The sequence below is a fragment of the Mobula hypostoma genome, chromosome 3, assembly GCF_963921235.1.
Source record: "Mobula hypostoma chromosome 3, sMobHyp1.1, whole genome shotgun sequence".
In the NCBI taxonomy this organism is placed as follows: Eukaryota; Metazoa; Chordata; class Chondrichthyes; order Myliobatiformes; family Myliobatidae; genus Mobula; species Mobula hypostoma.
In genome coordinates this window covers 206,169,593-206,190,207 of record NC_086099.1, presented here as the reverse complement: position 1 = coordinate 206,190,207, position 20,615 = coordinate 206,169,593, and the positions used below count along the sequence as shown (strand labels likewise).

Genomic DNA, 20,615 nt, shown 5'->3' with positions numbered 1-20,615 from the left:
TGGGTTGCGTATTAGTCAAGCAGTCAAAGGTTACAGGCAGAAAGCAGGAAAATGGAATTGAGAGGGATAATGAATCTGCAATGATGGAATGGCAGAACAATCTTGATGGGTCGAATGGCCTAATTCTACTACTGTATGTATTACTGGCTAATTATTATCAAGTAGCAGTTGTGATATCAGCTCCATTTAACAGGTGGCTTTAAACATAGAATAATTGAAGAAATTATTGTATATACAAAACTTCCCTAATCCAGCCATGGAATAAACTCACTGTGTAGGGTGTTTAAATTTGGATTTAATATTATTACAATGAATAACTTGGTTAATAGATCCTAGTGACCCTGGTCCTTTAAACCACTTCGCATTACCTCATGAAAGTATTCAAAATGGCTCATATTTGCTAAAATGGTTACTTCAGATGTATTTGTTAAACATGAGACAGCCACGCTAGCACAGTGGTTAACGTGACACTATTACAGTTTGTGGTGTCAGAATTCGGAGTTCAATTCCAACATCCTCTGAAAGAAGTTTGTATGTCCTTCCTGTGAGCGCCTGGAATTCTTTCGGGTGCTCTGGTTTCCTCCCACAGTGCAAAGACATACCAGTTGGCAGGTTAATTGGTCATTGTTAATCGCCTATCCTATAATTAAACTAGTGTTAAATAGGTGGGTCTCCGGGAGGCGCAGGTCATTCGGCCGGAAGAGCCTGTTCCGTGTTGTATCTCCAAATTTTAAAAGATGTAGACAGATAAAGTCACAATTACTTTAACAAAAATCAAAATAGTACCTTAAGCCCCCGCCACAGAATAGGCTGGTACAGGCGATGCAGCATTTCATCAACTCCCTGGCGTAGTTTTTGCTGATGAAAATAGCTCAGCAACTGCAAAAAAATTCACACGTTAGCAACTGTTACCATTTAAGCTTTATTCCGGCAATTCTCTCAACAAAGGCAAATTCTGTACAGCTGTCAGCTTCAAGAACCAAGAGTCCACCTCCTTTAATAAGAAGCTGAGAATGGCAGGCTTAAGTTTAATAATTCATTCTGCAGTATTCACTTGATAGTCCAAAATCCAAATCAAGTATCTGCAGTTAACAGATAACATCATAAAAATCACAATTTGAAAAAATATACCACAAGGATTTTATGACAAAACACAGTAAAAACACTTCCTCCTAAAAGTCATGTTAAAATTCAAAAGAGGAGTGGATTAATTCATCCCTCAAGCCTGCTCTGTCATTCTATAAAATCATGGCTGATCCAAGCTTAGTGTAAATATCATTTTCCCACTCACTCCACATAGGCCTTTGAGTGCAAGTCTCTGTCATGAACATATTCAATAACTCCACCTCCACAGTCCTCTAGGGAATGAACTCCAAGGAGTCAGCACTCTTTGAGCAAAGAAATATTACCTCATCTGCTTAAGCAACTGATTCATTATTTCGTATTATGTCCCTCAGTTCATTTTCTCAGCCATCCATCCTGTCATTCCCATAGTTTCATGATTATACATCATTCTTTTAAGCTGAATATAGGCCCATTCTGCTCAACCTTGCTTCCTACTTGAACCGCTTCATCTAGGAATCAACCTAATGAACCACCTCTATGCTGTCAATGCAGGCATATTTTTTTTAAAGATATGGAGACTGAAGGTACAAACAGTATTCTGGGCACAATTTCACTAATGTAATGCTAGGTTGCATCAAATAATTGCAGATACTCCCTTCCCTGAAAACTGTCTTTTCCAAAAGCTCCTTTCTAGAAAACGCTATAAGATTAGTAAAACAAAAACTTCACATCATTTTAAAAGTTTCTTCCCCAAGGCAGTGAATTTGATCAAACATTCTAGTTAGCTCCCTCCACCTCTATTTATATCCTCCCCCTCCCCTCACTGCACTGTAAACATTTTAACCACTTATTATGACGGCTGTTTACATTGTCAATATAATACATGCTGGTATTTGTGTTTATGCACATTTTTCCATATCCATTCTTTGACCTCTAACTTTACATTCTATATAATTCTGTATCCTTTGTAATTGTTGAATGTTGTTGCTTTTGTTGCATGCCACACTCTGACCAACACACTACAGCAAATTACCAATACATGTGAGTGTATACAGCAAATAAAATTGATCCTCTTTATTCTCCAACTCCCCTGCAATAAAGACACTTCATTAATCTCTTCCAAGAGAAAATCTGCAGATGCTGATGGTGGAAGAATTCAGCAGGCCAGGCAGCATCTATGGAAAGAGTACCATCAACGTTTTGGGCCGAGACCCTTCAGCAGTAATCTCTTAATTATTTGCAGCCTGTACGCCAATCCTTCTGCAAAAGAACCCATGGATACTTTTGTAACACATTTTATACTTTTAATCTATTTACACAATTTGCTTATTTAAATAATTAGATTTGCAATCCTCTAGAAAGTGCTGAGAATCTAGGAAATTCAGTAAATTTTAACCAATATATACTGTACACATCATCTTTATAGCCAATTCCTTTAAAATCCTGTAATGCAGGCCAGGAGGACCATGATACAAGCCAGCCTTTCACCCTATTAGTTTGCCTAGTATTTTATTTCTAGTCCTAGAGGCTCTCTAAAGTTCCTCCCCCTCAGTGGTCCATGATTATTTCTTATTATTGGGATTTTATTTAAGGACCAAGGATCAACTTTGCTCACTTTATACACTTACATGTATTAGGAATTTGCAATGATGTGGTGGTGTGACCTGCAACAATAATCAATATTCAACGATTCTAAAGATTAACAAATTATATTAAAATAAAAGGGGTTAAAGTACAGATATGAAATAAAATATGCATAAACACTTACATGTATTTACAATGCATGTGAATGCATTTTCTAAAGTTGTTTAAAGTAATCACAGTGCATTGCAGTGACCGAGGTAATGGAGGGATGGTGGGTGGGGCAGGGGTGGGAAGGTATCTGGAATAAGTGATTAGATTTTAACTCCCTGTGGGAAGAAACTTGTAAGATGGTGTGAAATTTTGGTTATATTAGCTCTATAGTGGTTTTCAGAATGGAGCTTTGGGAAAAGGAAGTTTGCAAGGTGAAACATCTTCTACCAAAAAAACTAATTCAAGATAATTATTTTGAATTTCTAACAATTCTCTATTGACCACTTAATTCCCCAGATTCATTCTCCAAGACATTAATGTTTACTTTTAATACACCTATGGAAACCTTCCTGTTTTGTATTTTTCCAGTTTACTCTCATAATTTATCTTCTCCCTTTATATTTATCGGAACTGTTGTTGATTTCTAAAGATGTCCCTGTTCTCTGGCCTAACACTAATCTTCGCAACATTGTCTTGTCTTTTCTTTCAATTTGACTTCAGTTAGCCGTGCAAGGTTCATACTGCCATACAGCTATTCGTTCTTATTAAAATATACCTTTACTTAAATTTACAAAACATTTTTATATGCCACTAGCAACAATCTTGCCCTTTAATCTATTTTCATAGACTAAAATGCCTTACTGAACTTTGCCATGCCCCATTATTTCTTCATTTATAGTCTTCTACAGTACAGCTTGTCCCATCAGTGATTTATTATTATTTCTTATCTCTACTCAAGCAGAGCTACCAAGCCAAATTTTTCCTCAACGTTGCATTGAACTCATCCTTTAACAAAATTACCCCACTTCCCTCTCCAATCTTGTTTTCTTTTTGAAATGTCAAAAATCCCTGCATATTCAATTCCCATCCTTGACCAACTCACACCCATGTATCATAAAAGATAGTCAAATTACCTTATTATGAAGGTAACACACATCAAAGTTGCTGGTGAACGCAGCAGGCCAGGCAGCATCTCTAGGAAGAGGTATAGTCGACGTTTCGGGCCGAGACCCTTCGTCCTGATGAAGGGTCTCGGCCCGAAACATCGACTATACCTCTTCCTAGAGATGCTGCCTGGCCTGCTGCGTTCACCAGCAACTTTGATGTGTGTTGCTTGAATTTCCAGCATCTGCAGAATTCCTCGTGTTTACGTTATTATGAAGGTACCTTGTTATGAATGGGGACAGAATGAATGGAGGAAATCATGAATAGAAATCAACCACATAACCATCTAGCTGGGTTTCTTCTTTGGTTCATCTTTCCTATCCTGGCTATACTGAACCCACCTTCCCCTCAACCCCCTCACATCTCCATCTGGTTTACCTCATCCCTGCCTTAAGTGTTTCTACTCATCACCAACCAGTACATTTTATCCTCTCTTTAATACACTGGACATCTTCCTTCTATATCTACTGTATACTCAATCTTGATGTATCCCTTTGTGTCCGTAGATGCTGTTTGACCTGCTGAGTTTTTCTAGCAGTTTATTTTATGCATCATTATGAATGTTTTATGCATTCAGAAAACGAGTCTCTAGTTTTTATTTTATCTTAGCATTTTGCTTTACTCTGTTTTTTGGTGCCCTCTTATGCTTCTTCTCGCTGATGCACTTTGGTTATTGTTACTCTGCAATTTTGCTTACTCCTTTCATTTTTCTCTTCCTAAACATCCTTTCACTTGAAACCCCATCTTCTATTTCAAGCTTAGCTTTTCTTCCATTTGGTTCTTTCCTTGGGTTTCATCCCTCTGCCAAGCTGGTTTAAAACCCCAACCCATGAAGTTATTGGTCTTATTTCCACTGAGATCCCACCTCTTACAGAAATGGCCCCAGTTCCTAAGGAATCCAAAGTTCTTACTCCTTCATCATTTCTCCTGCCACACATTCACCTGCTTATTTCTATAGCATATGGTATTGGTAATCTAGGTTTATACTTTTGAGGTCCTCCTTTTTAAGCACATTACTAGCTTCCAAAGTTCTGCGTACACAACCCAACCCCTCTTTTAAATTAAAGGAAATTTTCTATTTGAATTACCTTCAAGACCATATATCACAAGCAAGGCCTTTAGCTTTGTAATAAAGACACCTTATAAAGGTAGTTCTTCTATAAGACAATAGTTGTATTCTTAAGAAACCTCAACGTTCAAAGTACATTTACTATCAAAGTATCTGTACTATATACAACCTCGAGATTTGTCTCCTTACAGGCAGATACAAAACAAAGAATTCATTAAAAAAGACCATTAAATACCCAACGTGGAAAAAAAACACAATTTGTACAAACAATAAGAAGTAGGTAAATGACATTCAGAACTGAAGTTCACAAATGTGAGGTCATCGCCATGAAACCAGTCGCAGCTGATCCAAGAGCCCATTAGTTACAGGCCACAGCCTCGGTTCAGCAGAGACGAATAAACCTTGCCGAGCAGCGAGATGAACACCGGCTCATCCCTTGCCTCCAGCCCAGACACCCTGACCTTTTCAATCTCACCCAGCACTTAAATTAACCACACCTTGGCCCATTCCTCACTCTTGGACCTGGGCCCTGCTTCCTTGAAATGCTCTCAGGCCTGGGCTTCACAGCCTCGACTTGGCTTGTACCCAGTCTTTCCAGCCTCATATTAAAGGACGTTCTAGTATAAACACAGGTGTGTCTACAGGGAAAAAGATGGTTGGGTGCAGGCGGTTTCACACTCTTACTAATGAAGTTATTTTCCTGCAGGATTTTCAGAAATAAAGCTTTTAATAGTGATAAGTTTATTTCATTACAAGTTAAAATACTAATGTATGTTACATTGCTTAATAAAGAATCCTTGCACAAGAATCAATTAAAGCAATTACTTGTCAATTTAAAAAGGTCTCCCAAAGCGAAACCACCAGCTTATGCTCTTAAAACAATGGTATGGGAAGTTATATATAAATAATGCTCCCCCATACACCCCCAGATTGTTTTACCTCAAGACAGCACGTTTTCTGCCTATCAATTCCCAAGTTAACTGTATTTTTTTAGTTCATGATCAAAATCACATTATAACTGATTCAGCCTGCAAAATACAAATAGCATCTCCCAATTCATCAATTGCTTTATACCCAATTCACATTCTGGAAACACGCATTAAAGCAGAACAACATAAAAATGATCTAGAGGCAGGAATATGCTGCTTGGTCCCTCAAGCCTGCTCTGCTATTTAATAAGATTTTTGCAGATCTGATCATCCTTATTCCGGTCCACCCTAGCCAATGTTTCACTTCCTTGTTTATCAATACCTATAAATTTTGGCCATTCTGATATTCGAGGACCTTGCTTCCACTGCCGACTAAGGAAGTACTAAAGACTTAGGAATCTCTTAAAAAAAAATCATGTAATCACTCTCCCAAAAGGACAACTTCACACTATATTTAAACAATTCCATATATCCAAAACAATGAAAAACTGCAAAATTTATGACTTTTTCTTTTCTCTTTTTGAACTAATTTTTAAAATATATTTCTTATTACTATTTACGGTATATTATTATGCATTACACAGTACTGCTGCTGCAAAACAACAAATTTCACAACATATGTCAGTGATAATAAATCTGAAAACAACAGGAATTCTGCAGATGCTGGAAATTCAAGCAACATACATCAAAGTTGCTGGTGAACGCAGCAGGCCAAGCAGCATCTATAGGAAGAGGTGCAGTCGACGTTTCAGGCCGTACAAAATTCAAAGAAGAAACATCTACATCATAATGTCCAAACTATTAACGTAATGCAGGCTTTTTTCCAAATACATTTCCTTTTGAACCTTATTTTATACATTGTTATCTACCAACATGAGAAATAAAATCATATTAAAAAGGAGATTGTGTAAAAATAAAAACAGGTCTCAATCTGATAGGTATGTGTTTTTGTTAGAAAATTAAGTCTTCAGAACTGGATATTTTTTAGAGGAAAAAAACATTAAAGGGGAAGACAAAATAAATCACTTTTTTCACAGTAATTGGATATATTAATAATTGCTCAGTTACAAAGGACCAACTGTGCAACCTTATATTAAATGAAGTGGTTTAAAATTGAACATACCTCTCGCACTTTAGAATGAACTGGAGAATTCCGAGGAAGATGAACTCCGTGATGCATAAAATCCTGGATACAGCAGTTTTCAATAGTCTGAAAGAAGAGAAAATGTGCTAGAGGTATTTAATATACTAACATGTCCCTTTTACAGTGCCCCAAAGTTTTCATGTTTTATTGTCTTACAACATTTATTAACAGTGATTTAATCAATGATCAACAGGAAAATACTCGTGTCAAAGCAAAAACAGATTTCTACAAAGTGATCTAAATTAATCACAAATATAAAACAGAAAGTAATTGACTGCATAAGTATTCACCCCAACCCCTTTAAAATGACAGACCAAATCATCACTGGTGCAGCCAATTGGTTTTATAAGTCACATAATTAAATGGAGATTTGTTTTTTCAGACCTGCGTGCAGTCAAGGTGTTTCAATTGAATTTATTAAAAATACACCCACATCTGGAAGGTCCAACTGATGGTGAGTCAGCATCCTGGCAAAAACTACACCATGAAGAGAAAAGAATGCTCCAAGCAACTACACAGAAAGGTTATTGAAAAGCACAAGCCAGGAGATGGATACAAGAAAATTCCCAATTCGCTGAATATCCCTTTAAGTACAGTTAAGTCAATCAAAGAAATGGAAAGAATATGACACAGATGTAAATCTGCCTACAGCAGGCCATCCTCAAAAACTGAGTGACAGTGCAAGAAGGGGACTAGTGAGGGAAGCCAAGGCCCCTATGACAACTATGAAGGACTTACAAGCTTCAGTGGCTGGGATGGGAGAGACCGTTGCATATAACTGCTGCCCAGGTGCTTCTTCAGTCGCAGCTTTATGGGAGAGTGGCAAAGAGAAAGCCACCGTTGAACAAAAAACTCATGTGAAATCTCAGCTAGAGTTCGCCAGAAGGCATGTGGGAGATTCTGAAGTCAGCTGGAAGAAGGTTCTATGGTCTGATGAAACCAAAATTGAGTTTTTTGGCCATCAGACTAAACACTATGTTTGGCGTAAGCCAAACACTACACATCATCAAAAACACACCATACCTACCATGAAACATGGTGGTGGCTGCATCTTACTCTGGGGATGTTTCACTGCAGCAGGCCCTAGAAGGCTTGTGAAGGTACAGGGTAAAATAAATGCAGCAAAATACAGAGAAATCCTGGAAGAAAACCTGGCACAGTCTGCAAGAGTACTGAGACTTAGGAGGAGATTTGTTTTCCAGCAAGAATGGAGAGAAAAGAGTTAATCTACTTAACCTACAGAATAATTCCAGCATTTTAAAAAAAATTTAATAACAGTTTGTCAACATGCTGAAGTTCCACATTCCCTACCTCACTCTATTAAGTTCTGTTGTCATTCCATTTTGATTCATTGGGCCAAATCTTTTAAATTTACAGACCAATTTCCCTTGTGGTTTCTGACTGTCTTTTTCTATCAACTTTACAAAATAAAACAATAATTCAAATAATCAGTGACCATGTAGCAGCCAATGATTAATTTCATAAAACAGAGTATGAAAAATGAACTGTAATCTTTAGTAACAATAGGAAACATAGGAACAAATAAGTATTCAACATTTTCAACTCATTCTACGAGTCAGTCAAATACGAGATAACTCAATTTCCCTATTTACAATCATGATTTTAATCTTTAAAAGCAAATCGGCTGATCTAAACCTATTCTCTTTTGTAGTACTTTCCACTTTTTTCCTGATTAGCAATATGATGCAAGCAGTACATAAAAATGCAAAGAGATCACATAAACGTTTTGATCCATTCAATTAGAAGAACCTATTGCAGACGGAAAGGAAGAAAAGACCAGCATATACAGTACACTGATTCACAAGGTACCATTATTTTGAGTTTATTTTGTCTAGTTGATTGAGGTAATTTGTACATTTTCTTTTCTAAATGATTCCAAGAGGAGAATAATCCCCATAAACTTTCAAGGGACTACACCTGACTCTTGAAAAAACTATCTATTTTAGCCCCATCTCTCAATTTATAAAACAGAGGGCTTGCTTCATCTCTAGGCAAAACTCACATTGCAATTGAAAAACATACGAGGATTAACGAGAGAGTGGTATCTTCTAATCATTAACACTAACCTCGAGGAACAATCCAGATGCCTTCCTCCAAGCTCTAAAGTATACTTCAGCTACAAAAGGCATTATGGACCTTGAGGGAAAAATGAAATCAGAAGCTTAGCTATTTCAAGATATATATGACAACATGAACAATGTTGTAAACATAGTACTGTGAAAAAGTCTTAGGCAGATATACGTATATAGCTAGGGTGCCCAATACTTTTGCACAGTACTATAGTAATTTTATGTATTGCACTGATTTGCTACTGCAAAAAGAAAACAAATTTCATGACATACAAGTGATGATGGCCTTGATTGTGATATGGGTCTCTACTGTCGACTGAGAGTAGGAAGGGGGCAGGGAAAGGTGTATCATAGTTAAGGAAAGGAGAAGGAGCGGGAAGACCAGAGAAACATTCAGTAATGATCAAAAAACATCGATTTCTCGAACTTCCAGGAATTGCACCCCCCCCCGCGCCATTCTCATTCCTGTATTCCTCTCTCATCTCATATCCTTACCTGCCCATCATCTCCATCTGATGCTCCTCTCCCTTCCCTTTCTTCCATGGTTTTCTATCCTCTCCTATCAGAATCCACCTCCTCCAGCCATTTATCTCTTCCACTTATCAGCTTCCTGGTTTCAACTATCACCAACCACCTTGTACTTCTTCCTCCCTACCCCCTTCCTTTCTCGCTCTAACTTCTTATCTATTTTCCCAGTCCTGATGTCAGCTGGAAGAAGGTTCTACAGTGGGAAAATCAGAGGCAGGCTATGGCATGATAGAGCTGCGGATCATTTGGGAGCTTCTGATCGTGCCATGCCACAAGCTTATTGCAACTTGACTGCACTGGATACGAAACAGTTGCCTGCCTCAAATCCTGCAGAGTTGGCAGCAGCCCAGTGAGATGATCCTTGTATAGGTGCCATTTGGTCATTTGTTGCAAAAAGGGATATGGCCTAAGTTGAAAAGACAAAATACCCTGCTATACCCTTACTGATGAAAGAATGTGACCAACTGCAGTTCAGAAACCAAGTTCTATACAGGGTCATGCCTCCTCATTCCCAGTTAGTTTTGCCTGAGAAGCATCGGAGGATTGTGTTGAAGTCACTTCATGATGATTCGGGTCATTTGGGATTTGACAAGACCTATGGATTGGTCAAGATCAGTTCTATTGGCCCCAAATGAAGCCTGAAGTTGAAGAGTACAAGTCATGCAGCTGATGTACTCGGAGGAAGGCGCTGCCTACAAGAGTTGCTCCATTATCTCACTTACAGAGCTCGAGGCTACTTGGTTTAGTGTGTATGGATTCCCTATCCATAGAGCCTGATTCCAGCATTGCTGCGAATGTCTTGGTCATCACTGATCACTATACCACATATGCTCAAGTCTTTCCCACAGAGAATCAGATGACATCCCCAGTTACCAAAGTATTATGGGATAGATATCTTGATCATTATGGTCTCCCAAAAAGAATACACAGTGTCCAGGGAAGGGATTTTGAGAGTCGGTTCATACATAAATTACTGAGCTAATTATAGAGTCGAAAACTCGAGGACCACGCCCCATCACCCTCAGACATGCTTGGAAACCTGGATATCAGCCAAAAGAACAAACTGAGTCAGCATATTGACTATTTGATGTTGTGGGGATGGAACTGGACTCTCTCACAGTGGTGTCTGAAAAGAGGATGCTGTCTAAGTTGCATGCCATCTTGGTCAATGTCTCCCATCCACTACATAGAGTACTGGGTGGGCACAGGAGTACATTCAGCCAGAGACTCTTTCCACTGAGATGCAGCACTGAGCGTCATAGGAAGTCATTCCTGCCTGTGGCCATCAAATTTTACAACTCCTCCCTTGGAGGGTTAGACATCCTCAGCCAATAGGCTGGTCCTGGACTTATTTCATAATTTACTGATTACTATTTAACTATATTATGGTTCTATTACTATTTATTATTTATGGAGCAACTGTAACGAAAACCAGTTTCCCCCGGGATTAATAAAGTATGACTATGACTATGACTATTTGGTTCACTGCTACAACTTTACACAGCAGGAAGCTACCAGATGGTCAACATACTATTTGATATTTGGGCGCGAAGCGAGATTGTCTGTAGACTGTTTTGGAGCTGGTGATGAAGGTACTGCCACAGAAGACGTATCTCAGTTCTGTGTCTGACATGAGGAAAGAACTGCAAAAGGCTTATGAGCTAGCTGCAGTTTCTACCACCAAGCAAAATCAAGGAAACACGAGGAAATATGATCAAAAGATTAGATTCTCTCAACTGATGCCCGAAGAGTTTTAATAAAAAACCTGGGGCTACCAGGGAAGCACAAGTTAGTTGACCGTTGGGGGTCTATGCCTTATGTAGTGAAGAACAAGATGCCAAATGTGCCAGTTTTACGGGTGAAGATGAGAATGGCTCTATCAAAGTTCTCCATTGGAATCACCTTTTACCCCGAGGGCAGGAGGTGCGTGTTGACCCAGAGCCTGACACGGAACCTACACCTAGTAGGAGACCTCTGCCATTCTGTTCTCCTCCTGTGCAGTCAGTGGAAATACCTGAAAAGGACCCAACCACTAAATGCTGTACAGACTCAGAGGATGAGGAAATGGGGTGTGATATACATTACCTTATGCAAACTCCTCAAGAATTGATGAAGAGATTCCTGAATCTCCCAACCCTGACTCAGGTGTAGCAGGGAGGACTAGCAGTGAACAGGCAGACGCGATGCTAGACAGTGAAGGGAAGCTGGGCTCCGATGTAATTGGGGATGAAGTTGAGCTCAGTCGGGTAGCAGGGGGACCTGAATTGCCAAAAGACACAAGTAATGGACAGAGGGGAGGCATCCGCAAATAGACAGGAAAGGTCACAAGGACTGCCCGACGCGAAGATGCTGAAGATGAGATAAAAAGGTCACGGATAGTCAGGAAACTGCCCAGATATGATGCATCAGTGAAACAGAGTGTTGCATCTATCCCCATAGTGAGATATGTTACTGCCATTTACAAATGGGTCAGGGGTCCTGAAATCACACAATTCATTTGAATACTGTGTTATTAATAATAGTTTGATAAGCTTCAAACTCATGAGGACATGACTATTTTTGGTGGTGCAGGGGAGGGGGAGAATGTAACGCCCTGGTTAAGATTTTTACTGCTAATGCTGTGGGGTATGTCATTAACTAGCTTTCTGTAACAGCAGTGTGCCCTGCTGGTAGAATGTTTTGGCTTCAGCTAAAGATAAGGGGCTATGATATTCAATTTCGGAATGTTGTGTCATCTAGTCAGGATGGTGGAATTGGGAGAAGGTTCCGGCGAGAGCTGGGCGGAGAGAGATTTGAGATGGACACCAGTAAGGTTCATGATCTTTTTGGTGGGAAATGCAGAAAAGAGAAGATTGGAAATGATGACTGTAGGATTCAATCCGATGGGAAGACACGATTGCAAGGAGTGCTTCACGAGACGAAGGAGTCCAAGATGGGAAGCTCTACCAGTGATTGGTGATGAGAACTCAATGCCTTGACTAACTGTCATACTCAGCTTTTGGAAAATATAAGCTCCAACACCATATGCACACTTAAACTGGTTTAACTGTAATAGGCCCTTTTATTTTTCTTTTCTTTCTCTTAATAACTGTGTGAGAAAGCTGAAATTAATTGTAATACCCTGGTTCATATTTTTACTGTTATGCTGTATATATTTCATTTGGCAGTTCTATGAGAGCTGCTTGTTTTCAGCTTGGTCTGCTTTCAGCTTATGTTTGGGTTATTGTTGAAGACAAGAGATGAGGAGAAATATGCACCATCCAAATAGGATGGTCAAATTTAAGGGAAGGTTTCTCTGGTGAGGGACACTAAGGTTGGGCTCGGGCCTTTTTGCTCGAGAGGAGATGAAGAGGGAAGACGCTGGAGAGAAGAGGTCGTAAGAGTCGACCTGGAGTGAGGCCGTGATTCGACGAAGCCCAGGGCAAGTTCGATTGAGGGTCAGTGACTTGGGGGAGCTGTGAGCTCCAACTTGTGCACAGTATACCGTTTTGTTAAAATGAGCCCTTTTCATTTTTTGTTCTTTTCTTTATTAGTCCTTTCGTCAAATTAAGAATTATAAAGCTAAATCTCTTAATCGTATGCATTTCATGGCACTAATTTGTAACAGGGTAGCAAATTATACTGCATCCACACAAACAAGGGGTTTGGGTGGGATCACACCTCAATCTCACAAGTTTGCCAGGGCCAGAGGTCGACTTCCCTAGACTTATGCAGCCAAGGAAACCAGGGTATTCCATAAAAAATATATATTCTTTATGATTTTATGTGGTGTGCGATCTGTTACTTCTTGCCAACTGACAATTGTGTACGGGCAGTTTTTGCACAGCATTTACTCAAATCGAGGTTTCTTTAATTGGAACATCACAGTGTTCCTGTTTGGTCATACTGGCCCTAGACTTTTGTTTATGAAAGGTGGCCTTCTCACTGCTGAGTCACAAGGCTGTTAGCAGAGCCGGCTAGGGAGCCAAGTTTGCATACGAGCCCGGTAATGGGGCTACAACAGTTTTCTCCAATATAATTAAAGTTTCAGTAACAGTTATGAAAAGGCAAATGCTAATGGCTGGAGTATCTTTCTACTACATTAGCAAGCTCTTTCCTAAAATGCAAACACAAGAGATTCTGCAGGTACTAGAAATCCAGAGTAACACACATAAAATGTTGGAGGAACGCAAACACGAGGAAATCTGCAGATGCTGAAATTCAAGCAACACATACAAAATGCTGGTGGAACTCAGCAGGCCAGGCAGCATCTATAGGAAGAAGTACAGTCGACGTTTCGGGCCGAGACCCTTCATCAGGACTAACTGAAAGAAGAGATAGTAAGAGATTTGAAAGTGGGAGGGGGATGGGGAGATCCGAAATGATAGGAGAAGACAACAGGAGGAAGGATGAAGCTAAGAGCTGGAAAGTTGATGTGCAAAAGGAATACAAGGCTGGAGAAGGGAGAGGATCATGGGACGGGAGGCCTGGGGAGAAAGAAAGGGGGAGGGGAGCACCAGAAGAAGATGAAGAGCAGGTAAGGAGATGGACAGTGAGAAAAAAAGTGAGAGAAAAAAAAGGGGGGGAAATAATAAATAAATAAGGGATGGGGTAAGAAGGGGAGGAAGGGCATTAACGAAAGTTAGAGAAATCAATGTTCATGCCATCAGGTTGGAGGCTACCCAGATGGAATATAAGTTGTTCTTCCTCCAACCTGAGTGTGGCTTCATCTTTACTGTAGAGGAGGCCGTGGATAGACATATCAGAATGGGAATGGGACATGGAATTAAAATGTGTGGCCACTGGGAGATCCTGCTTTCTCTGGCGGACAGAGCATAGGTGTTCAGCGAAACTGTCTCCCAGTCTGTGTTGGGTCTCACCAATATACAGAAGGCTGCACCAGGAGGACCGGACACAGTATATCATAACAGTCGACTCACAGATGAAGTGTCCCCTCACCTGGAAGGACTGTCTGGGGCCCTGAATGGTGGTGAGGGAGGAAGTGTAAGGGCAGGTGTAGCACTTATTCCGCTTACAAGGATTCAGTGCCGGGAGGGAGATCGGTGGGAAGGGATGGGGGGGGGCGAATGGACAAGGGAGTCACGCAGGGAACGATCCCTGCGGAAAGCAGAAGTGGGGGGGGGGAGGGAAAGATGTGCTTGGTGGTGTGATTCCGTTGGAGGTGGCAGAAGTGACAGAGGATTATATGTTGGCCCCAGAGGCTGGTGGGGTGGTAGGTGAGGACAAGGGGAACCCTATCCCTAGTGGGGTGGTGGGAGGATGGGGTGAGAGCAGGTGTGTGTGAAATGGGAGAGATGCATTTGAGAGCAGAGTTGATGGTGGAGGAAGGGAGGCCTCTATCTTTAAAAAAGGAAGACATCTCCTTTGTCCTGGAATGAAAAGCCTCATCCTGAGAGCAGATGCAGCGGAGATGGAGGAATTGTGAGAAGGGGATGGCATTTTTGCAAGAGACGGTGGGAAGATGGGTAGTCTGAAAAGATGAAATGTTGGAGGAACTCAGGTCAGGCAGCATCTACAGAAAGGAATAAACAGTTGGCAAGTTGAACCAAGACCCATCATCAGAACTGGAAAGAAAAGGGGAAGGGCCACTTCCTTTCCAGTCCTGATGAAGGGCCATAGCCTCAAATGCCTACTTTCCTAAAATGCAGATGTGATCACCATTGCTAAATTTACAAAGGAAAAAAAATGGTACTCAGATAACACAAAGAAACTCCTAACATAATGAAAAATTTTATGACTTGAATTTCTCAAAGTTCTCTTAATATAAATTACTGAATAAATCAATCAATTCACTATCATGCTATGTCCTGAATATATGTACATACTTAGGAAAGAAAGTTAACTGGTTCCTAATGGTCCCATGGATCATTTTGATGAATTCCACATCCCAGCTGAACAAAAAACTTAGGAAACGCCTTCCCTAAGAAGAAAGAGAAGTTTAAATGTACGATTAAAGCCTCCATGCTCCATACCGATGTTAAATTTGAGTGTAACTTCAAAATCAAAACATTGAATTCTGTACAAAAAGATACACATTTAAAGCTCTGTTCATTTTACTTCAATGTCATTCCCATTTCTTAAATCATAAATAAATGGAGGCAGCAATGTGGCATTATGATTAAGCATCCTTACCACCGGGAACATGCCCTCCTCTCATTACGACCATCAGGAAAGAGGTATAGGAGCCATAAGACCATAAGATAAAGAAGCAGAAGTCGGCCATTCGGCCCATCGAGTCTGCTCCACCACCTTATCATGAACTGATCCATTCTCCCATTTAGTCCCACTCCCCCGACTTCTCACCATAACCTTTGATGCCCTGGCTACTCAGATACCTATCAATCTCTGCCTTAAATACACCCAGTGACTTGGCCTCCACTGCCGTCCGTGGCAACAAATTCCATAGATTCACCATCCTCTGGCTAAAAAAATTTCTTTGCATCTCTGTTCTGTATGGGCGCCCTTCAATCCTTAAGTCATGCCCTCTCGTACTAGACTCTCCCATCATGGGAAACAACTTTGCCACATCCACTCTGTCCATGCCTTTCAACATTCGAAATGTTTCTATGAGGTCCCCCCATCATTCTTCTAAACTGCAAGGAATACAGTCCAAGAGCGGACAAACGTTCCTCTTATGTTAACCCTCTCATTCCTGGAATCATTCTAGTGAATCTTCTCTGTACCCTCTCCAACGTCAGCACATCCTTTCTTAAATAAGTAGACCAAAACTGCATGCAGTACTCCAAGTGAGGTCTCACCAGCGCCTTATACAGCCTCAACATCACATCCCTGCTCCGATACTCTATTCCTCTAGAAACGAATGCCAACATTGCATTCGCCTTCTTCACCACCGACTCAACCTGGAGGTTAACCTTAAGGGTATCCTGCACGAGGACTCCCAAGTCCCATTGCATCTCAGAACTTTGAATTCTCTCCCCATTTAAATAATAGTCTGCCCATTTATTTCTTCTGCCAAAGTGCATATCCATACACTTTCCAACATTGTATTTCATTTTCCACTTCTTTGCCCATTCTTCCAATCTGTCCAAGTCTCTCTGCAGACTCTCCATTTCCTCAGCACTACCGGCCCCTCCACCTATCTTTGTATCATCAGCAAACTTAGCCACAAAGCCATCTATTCCATAATCCAAATCGTTGATGTACAACGTAAAAAGAAGCGGCCCCAACATGGACCCCTGTGGAACACCACTGCTAACTGGCAGCCAAACAGAATAGGATCCCTTTATTCCCACTTTCTGTTTCCTGCCAATCGGCCAACACTCTATCCACGTATGTAACTTTCCCGTAATTCCATGGGCCCTTATCTTGTTAAGTAGCCTCATGTGTGACACCTTGTCAAAGGCCTTCTAAAAATCCAAATATACAACATCCACTGCATCTCCCTTGTCTAGCCTACTGGTAATTTCCTCAAAAAATTGTAATAGGTTTGTCAGGTAGGATTTTCCTTTAATGAAGCCATGCTGAGTTCTGCCTATCTTGTCATATGCCTCCAGGTACTCTGTAACCTCACCCTTGACAATCGACTCCAACAACTTCCCAACCACCGATGTCAAGCTAACAGGTCTATAATTTCCCTTTTGCTTCCTTGCCCCCTTCTTAAATAGCGGAGTGATATTTGCAATCTTCCACTCCTCCAGAACCATGCCAGAATCTATCGACTTTTGAAAGATCATTGCTAATGCCTCCGCAATCTCCACAGCTACTTCCTTCAGAACACGAGGGTGCATTCCATCTGGTCCGGGAGATTTATCTACCTTTAGACTATTCAGCTTCCTGAGTACTTTCTCTGTCGTAATTGTGACTGCGCACACTTCTCTTCCCTACCACCCTTGAGTGTCTGGTATACTGCTGATGTCTTCCTCAGTGAAGACTGATGCAAAATACTCGTTCAGTTCCTCTGCCATCTCCTTATCTCCCATTACAATTTCTCCAGCACTATCTTCTATCGGTCCTATATCTACTCTCATCTGTCTTTTACTCTTTATATACTTGAAAAAGCTTTTAGTATCCTCTTTGATATTATTTGCTAGCTTTCTTTCATAGTTCATCTTTTCCCTCTTAATGACCTTCTTAGTTTACCTTTGTAAGCTTTTAAAAACTTCACAATCCTCTGTCTTCCCACTAATTTTTGCTTCTTTGTATGCCCTCTCCTTTGCTTTAACTTTGACTTCTCTTGTCAGCCACGGTTGCATCCTTTTTCCATTTGAAAATTTCTTCTTTTTTGGAATATATCTGTCTTGCACCTTCCTCACTTCTCGCATAAACTCCAGCCACTGCTGCTCTGCCGGCCTTCCCACTAGTGTTCCTTTCCAGTCAACTTTGGCCAGTTCCTCTCTCATGCCACTGTAATTTCCTTTACTCCACTGAAATACCAACACATCAGATTTCGGCTTCTCTTTTTCAGATTTCACAGTGAGCTCAATCATGTTATGATCACTGTCTCCTAAGGGTTCCTTCACCTCAATCTCTCCAATCACCTCCGGTTCATTACACAATACCCAATCCAGTACAACCAATCCCCTAGTGGGCTCAACAACAAGCTGTTCTAAAAAGCCATCTTGCAGACATTCTACAAATTCTCTCCCTTGAGATCCAGTGCCGACCTGATTTTCCCAATCCACTCACATGTTAAAATCCCCCACAATTATCATAACACTGCCCTTCTGACAAGCCTTTTCTATTTCCTGTTGTAATTTGTAGTCCACATCACAGCAGCTGTTTGGAGGCCTGTATATAACTGCCATCAGGGTCCTTTTACCCCTGCAATTTCTCAGCTCAACCCATAAAGATTCTGCACCTTCTGATCCTATGTCACCTCTTTCTAATGATGTGATATCATTTCTTACCAATAAAGCCACACCACCTCCTCTGCCTACCTGCCTATCCTTCCAATACACCGTATATCCTTAGATGTTCAGCTCCCAGAGACATGCATCCTTTAGCCACATCTCAGTGATGGCCACAATATCATACTTGCCAATCTGTAGCTGTACGACAAGATCATCCACCTTATTCCTTATGCTGCGTGCACTTAAGTATAACACCTTAAGACCAGTATTTGGTACTTTTTGCTTTGATTGTACTGCAACTTTATTGCACTGCAACTCATCCCAATGGCTTCAAATTTGCCCCATCACCTGCCTGTCTTTCCTGACATCTTTACTGCTCACTATCTTAGATTTATTTCTGTTTTCCCCTTCCTCCGCTCTATCATTCCGGTTCCCATCCCCCTGCCAAATTAGCTTAAACCCTCCCTAACAGCTCTATTAAACCTTTCCGCCAAGATATTGGTTCCCTTTGGGTTCAGGTGTAACCCGTCCTTTTTGAACAGGTCATACTTCCCCCAGAAGAGATTCCAATGATCCAAGAATCTGAAGCCCTGCCCCCTGCACCAGTCTCTCAGTCACGCATTCATCTGCCTGATCCTGCTATTCTTGCCCTCGCTAGCACGTGGCACAGGTAGCAATCCCGAGATTACTACCCTGGAGGTCCTGCTTCTCAGCTTCCTTCCTAACTCCCGGAAATCTCTCTTCAGGACCTCCTCCCTTCTCCTATCTATGTCATTGGTACCAACATGTACCAAGACAACTGGCTGCTCGCCCTCTCCCTTCAGAATATTCTGGACCCGATCCAAGACATCTCGTACCCTGGCACCTGGAAGAACTATACTCAGCGTTTTAGGAACTGTTTCTTTCTCTCTGCCATGAAATTTCTGAATGTTCCATGAACTCATGAATACTGCATTGCTACTCCTCTTTTGCACTATTATATTTCATTATTGTAACTTAGAGTAATTATATATTGCACTGCACTGCTGCCACAAAACAAATGTTAGTGATAATAAACCTAATTCTGATATACTGTGTGAAGAGGATTCTGATCCTGAAATGAGTTAATCCTTCATATTCTAAGTCTTCATGTCCGAACCCATATTACAGTACATAGTGTTCATGGAACAATAGTCATGGACAACCTAAAACTAAACAACCATTTTCAAGAATCTGCTGTAACAATCAGCCATCAGTCAGACAACTATTGATGAATCCTAGCGTGACACACATTCTACTGTTATAGAAATAAATAAAATTTAATGACTTACTGTATAATGAACAGAATGGAATTTATTAATTGGAAATATAGCCACACAGTGCTTTATGGCTTGAAACAGCATAAAATCATGCAATATTATCCCTTTACTTACCTCTTCTTTTTTTATGTGGGCAATACTCATGAAGCACTGAAGTAGAGCATCCTTCACTTCATTACTGGCCTCTGAATTAAACTCAAAACTTTCCAAAGCTTGATGGAACTGCCAGAGTCGAACTATATCGGCATTCTGTGTATGACGAAGTGGAAGAGAAAGCAACATTTAATTGCTGTACTGACATCTAAGAACCACAAAAAATAATGAGAAAATTTAAGTAATGTTTTATGTAATGAACAAAGGGAATACACTGAAAATTTTGGCATATCAAAGCAGAGGCTCAGAAACTTTACATTTTATGAGTCACGGCATTTGTTCACCAATAAAATGAAGCAAATGAAATCATGGTAATATCAAGAATTCCTGCAGTCGGGGAGTCTTGGATTAGAAAACACAACCTCAGAATACAAGGACATCCCTTTAGAACAGAGATGAGGAGGATTTCCTTTAGCAGGAGGGTAGTGAAACAGTGAAATACATTGACACAGACAGTTGTGGAGGCCAGTCATTAGTTATTTTTAAAGCAAATATTGATAGGTTCTTGATGAGTAAGGGTGTCAAAAGTTACAGGGAGAATGCAAAAGAATGGGGTTGAAAGGGATAATAAATCATCAATGATGGAATGGTGCAACAGACTTGCTGGGCCAAATGGCCTAAATCTACTCCTATGTCTTAAGCCCTTACAATCTAAAGATTAAGGGCAAAGAGTCCAACACCAAAGAATAGAACAGAAATATGTGAGAAAATAAGTACAGCTCTTGTATGAAAAAAGACATTTTGGGGATAATGAAAAGTCAGTTAAGAAAAAGAAATAGCTTGAAAGAAT

At 40.5% G+C, this 20,615-nt stretch overlaps 1 protein-coding gene across 2 annotated transcripts in view; it reads right to left on the bottom strand.

The window, feature by feature from the left end:
* The window catches only part of ncapg2 (non-SMC condensin II complex, subunit G2), a 116,935-nt gene that overhangs the window by 71,385 nt on the left and 24,935 nt on the right, over positions 1 to 20,615 (bottom strand). For both annotated transcript variants that reach the window (XM_063042412.1, XM_063042411.1), the window contains exons 6-10: positions 19,787 to 19,921; positions 15,390 to 15,484; positions 9,034 to 9,103; positions 6,926 to 7,012; positions 787 to 879 (exon numbers count right to left, since the gene is read on the bottom strand). In XM_063042412.1, the coding sequence (XP_062898482.1) occupies positions 787 to 879; positions 6,926 to 7,012; positions 9,034 to 9,103; positions 15,390 to 15,484; positions 19,787 to 19,921 (480 nt within the window). The remainder of the gene's footprint in view (positions 1 to 786; positions 880 to 6,925; positions 7,013 to 9,033; positions 9,104 to 15,389; positions 15,485 to 19,786; positions 19,922 to 20,615) is intronic.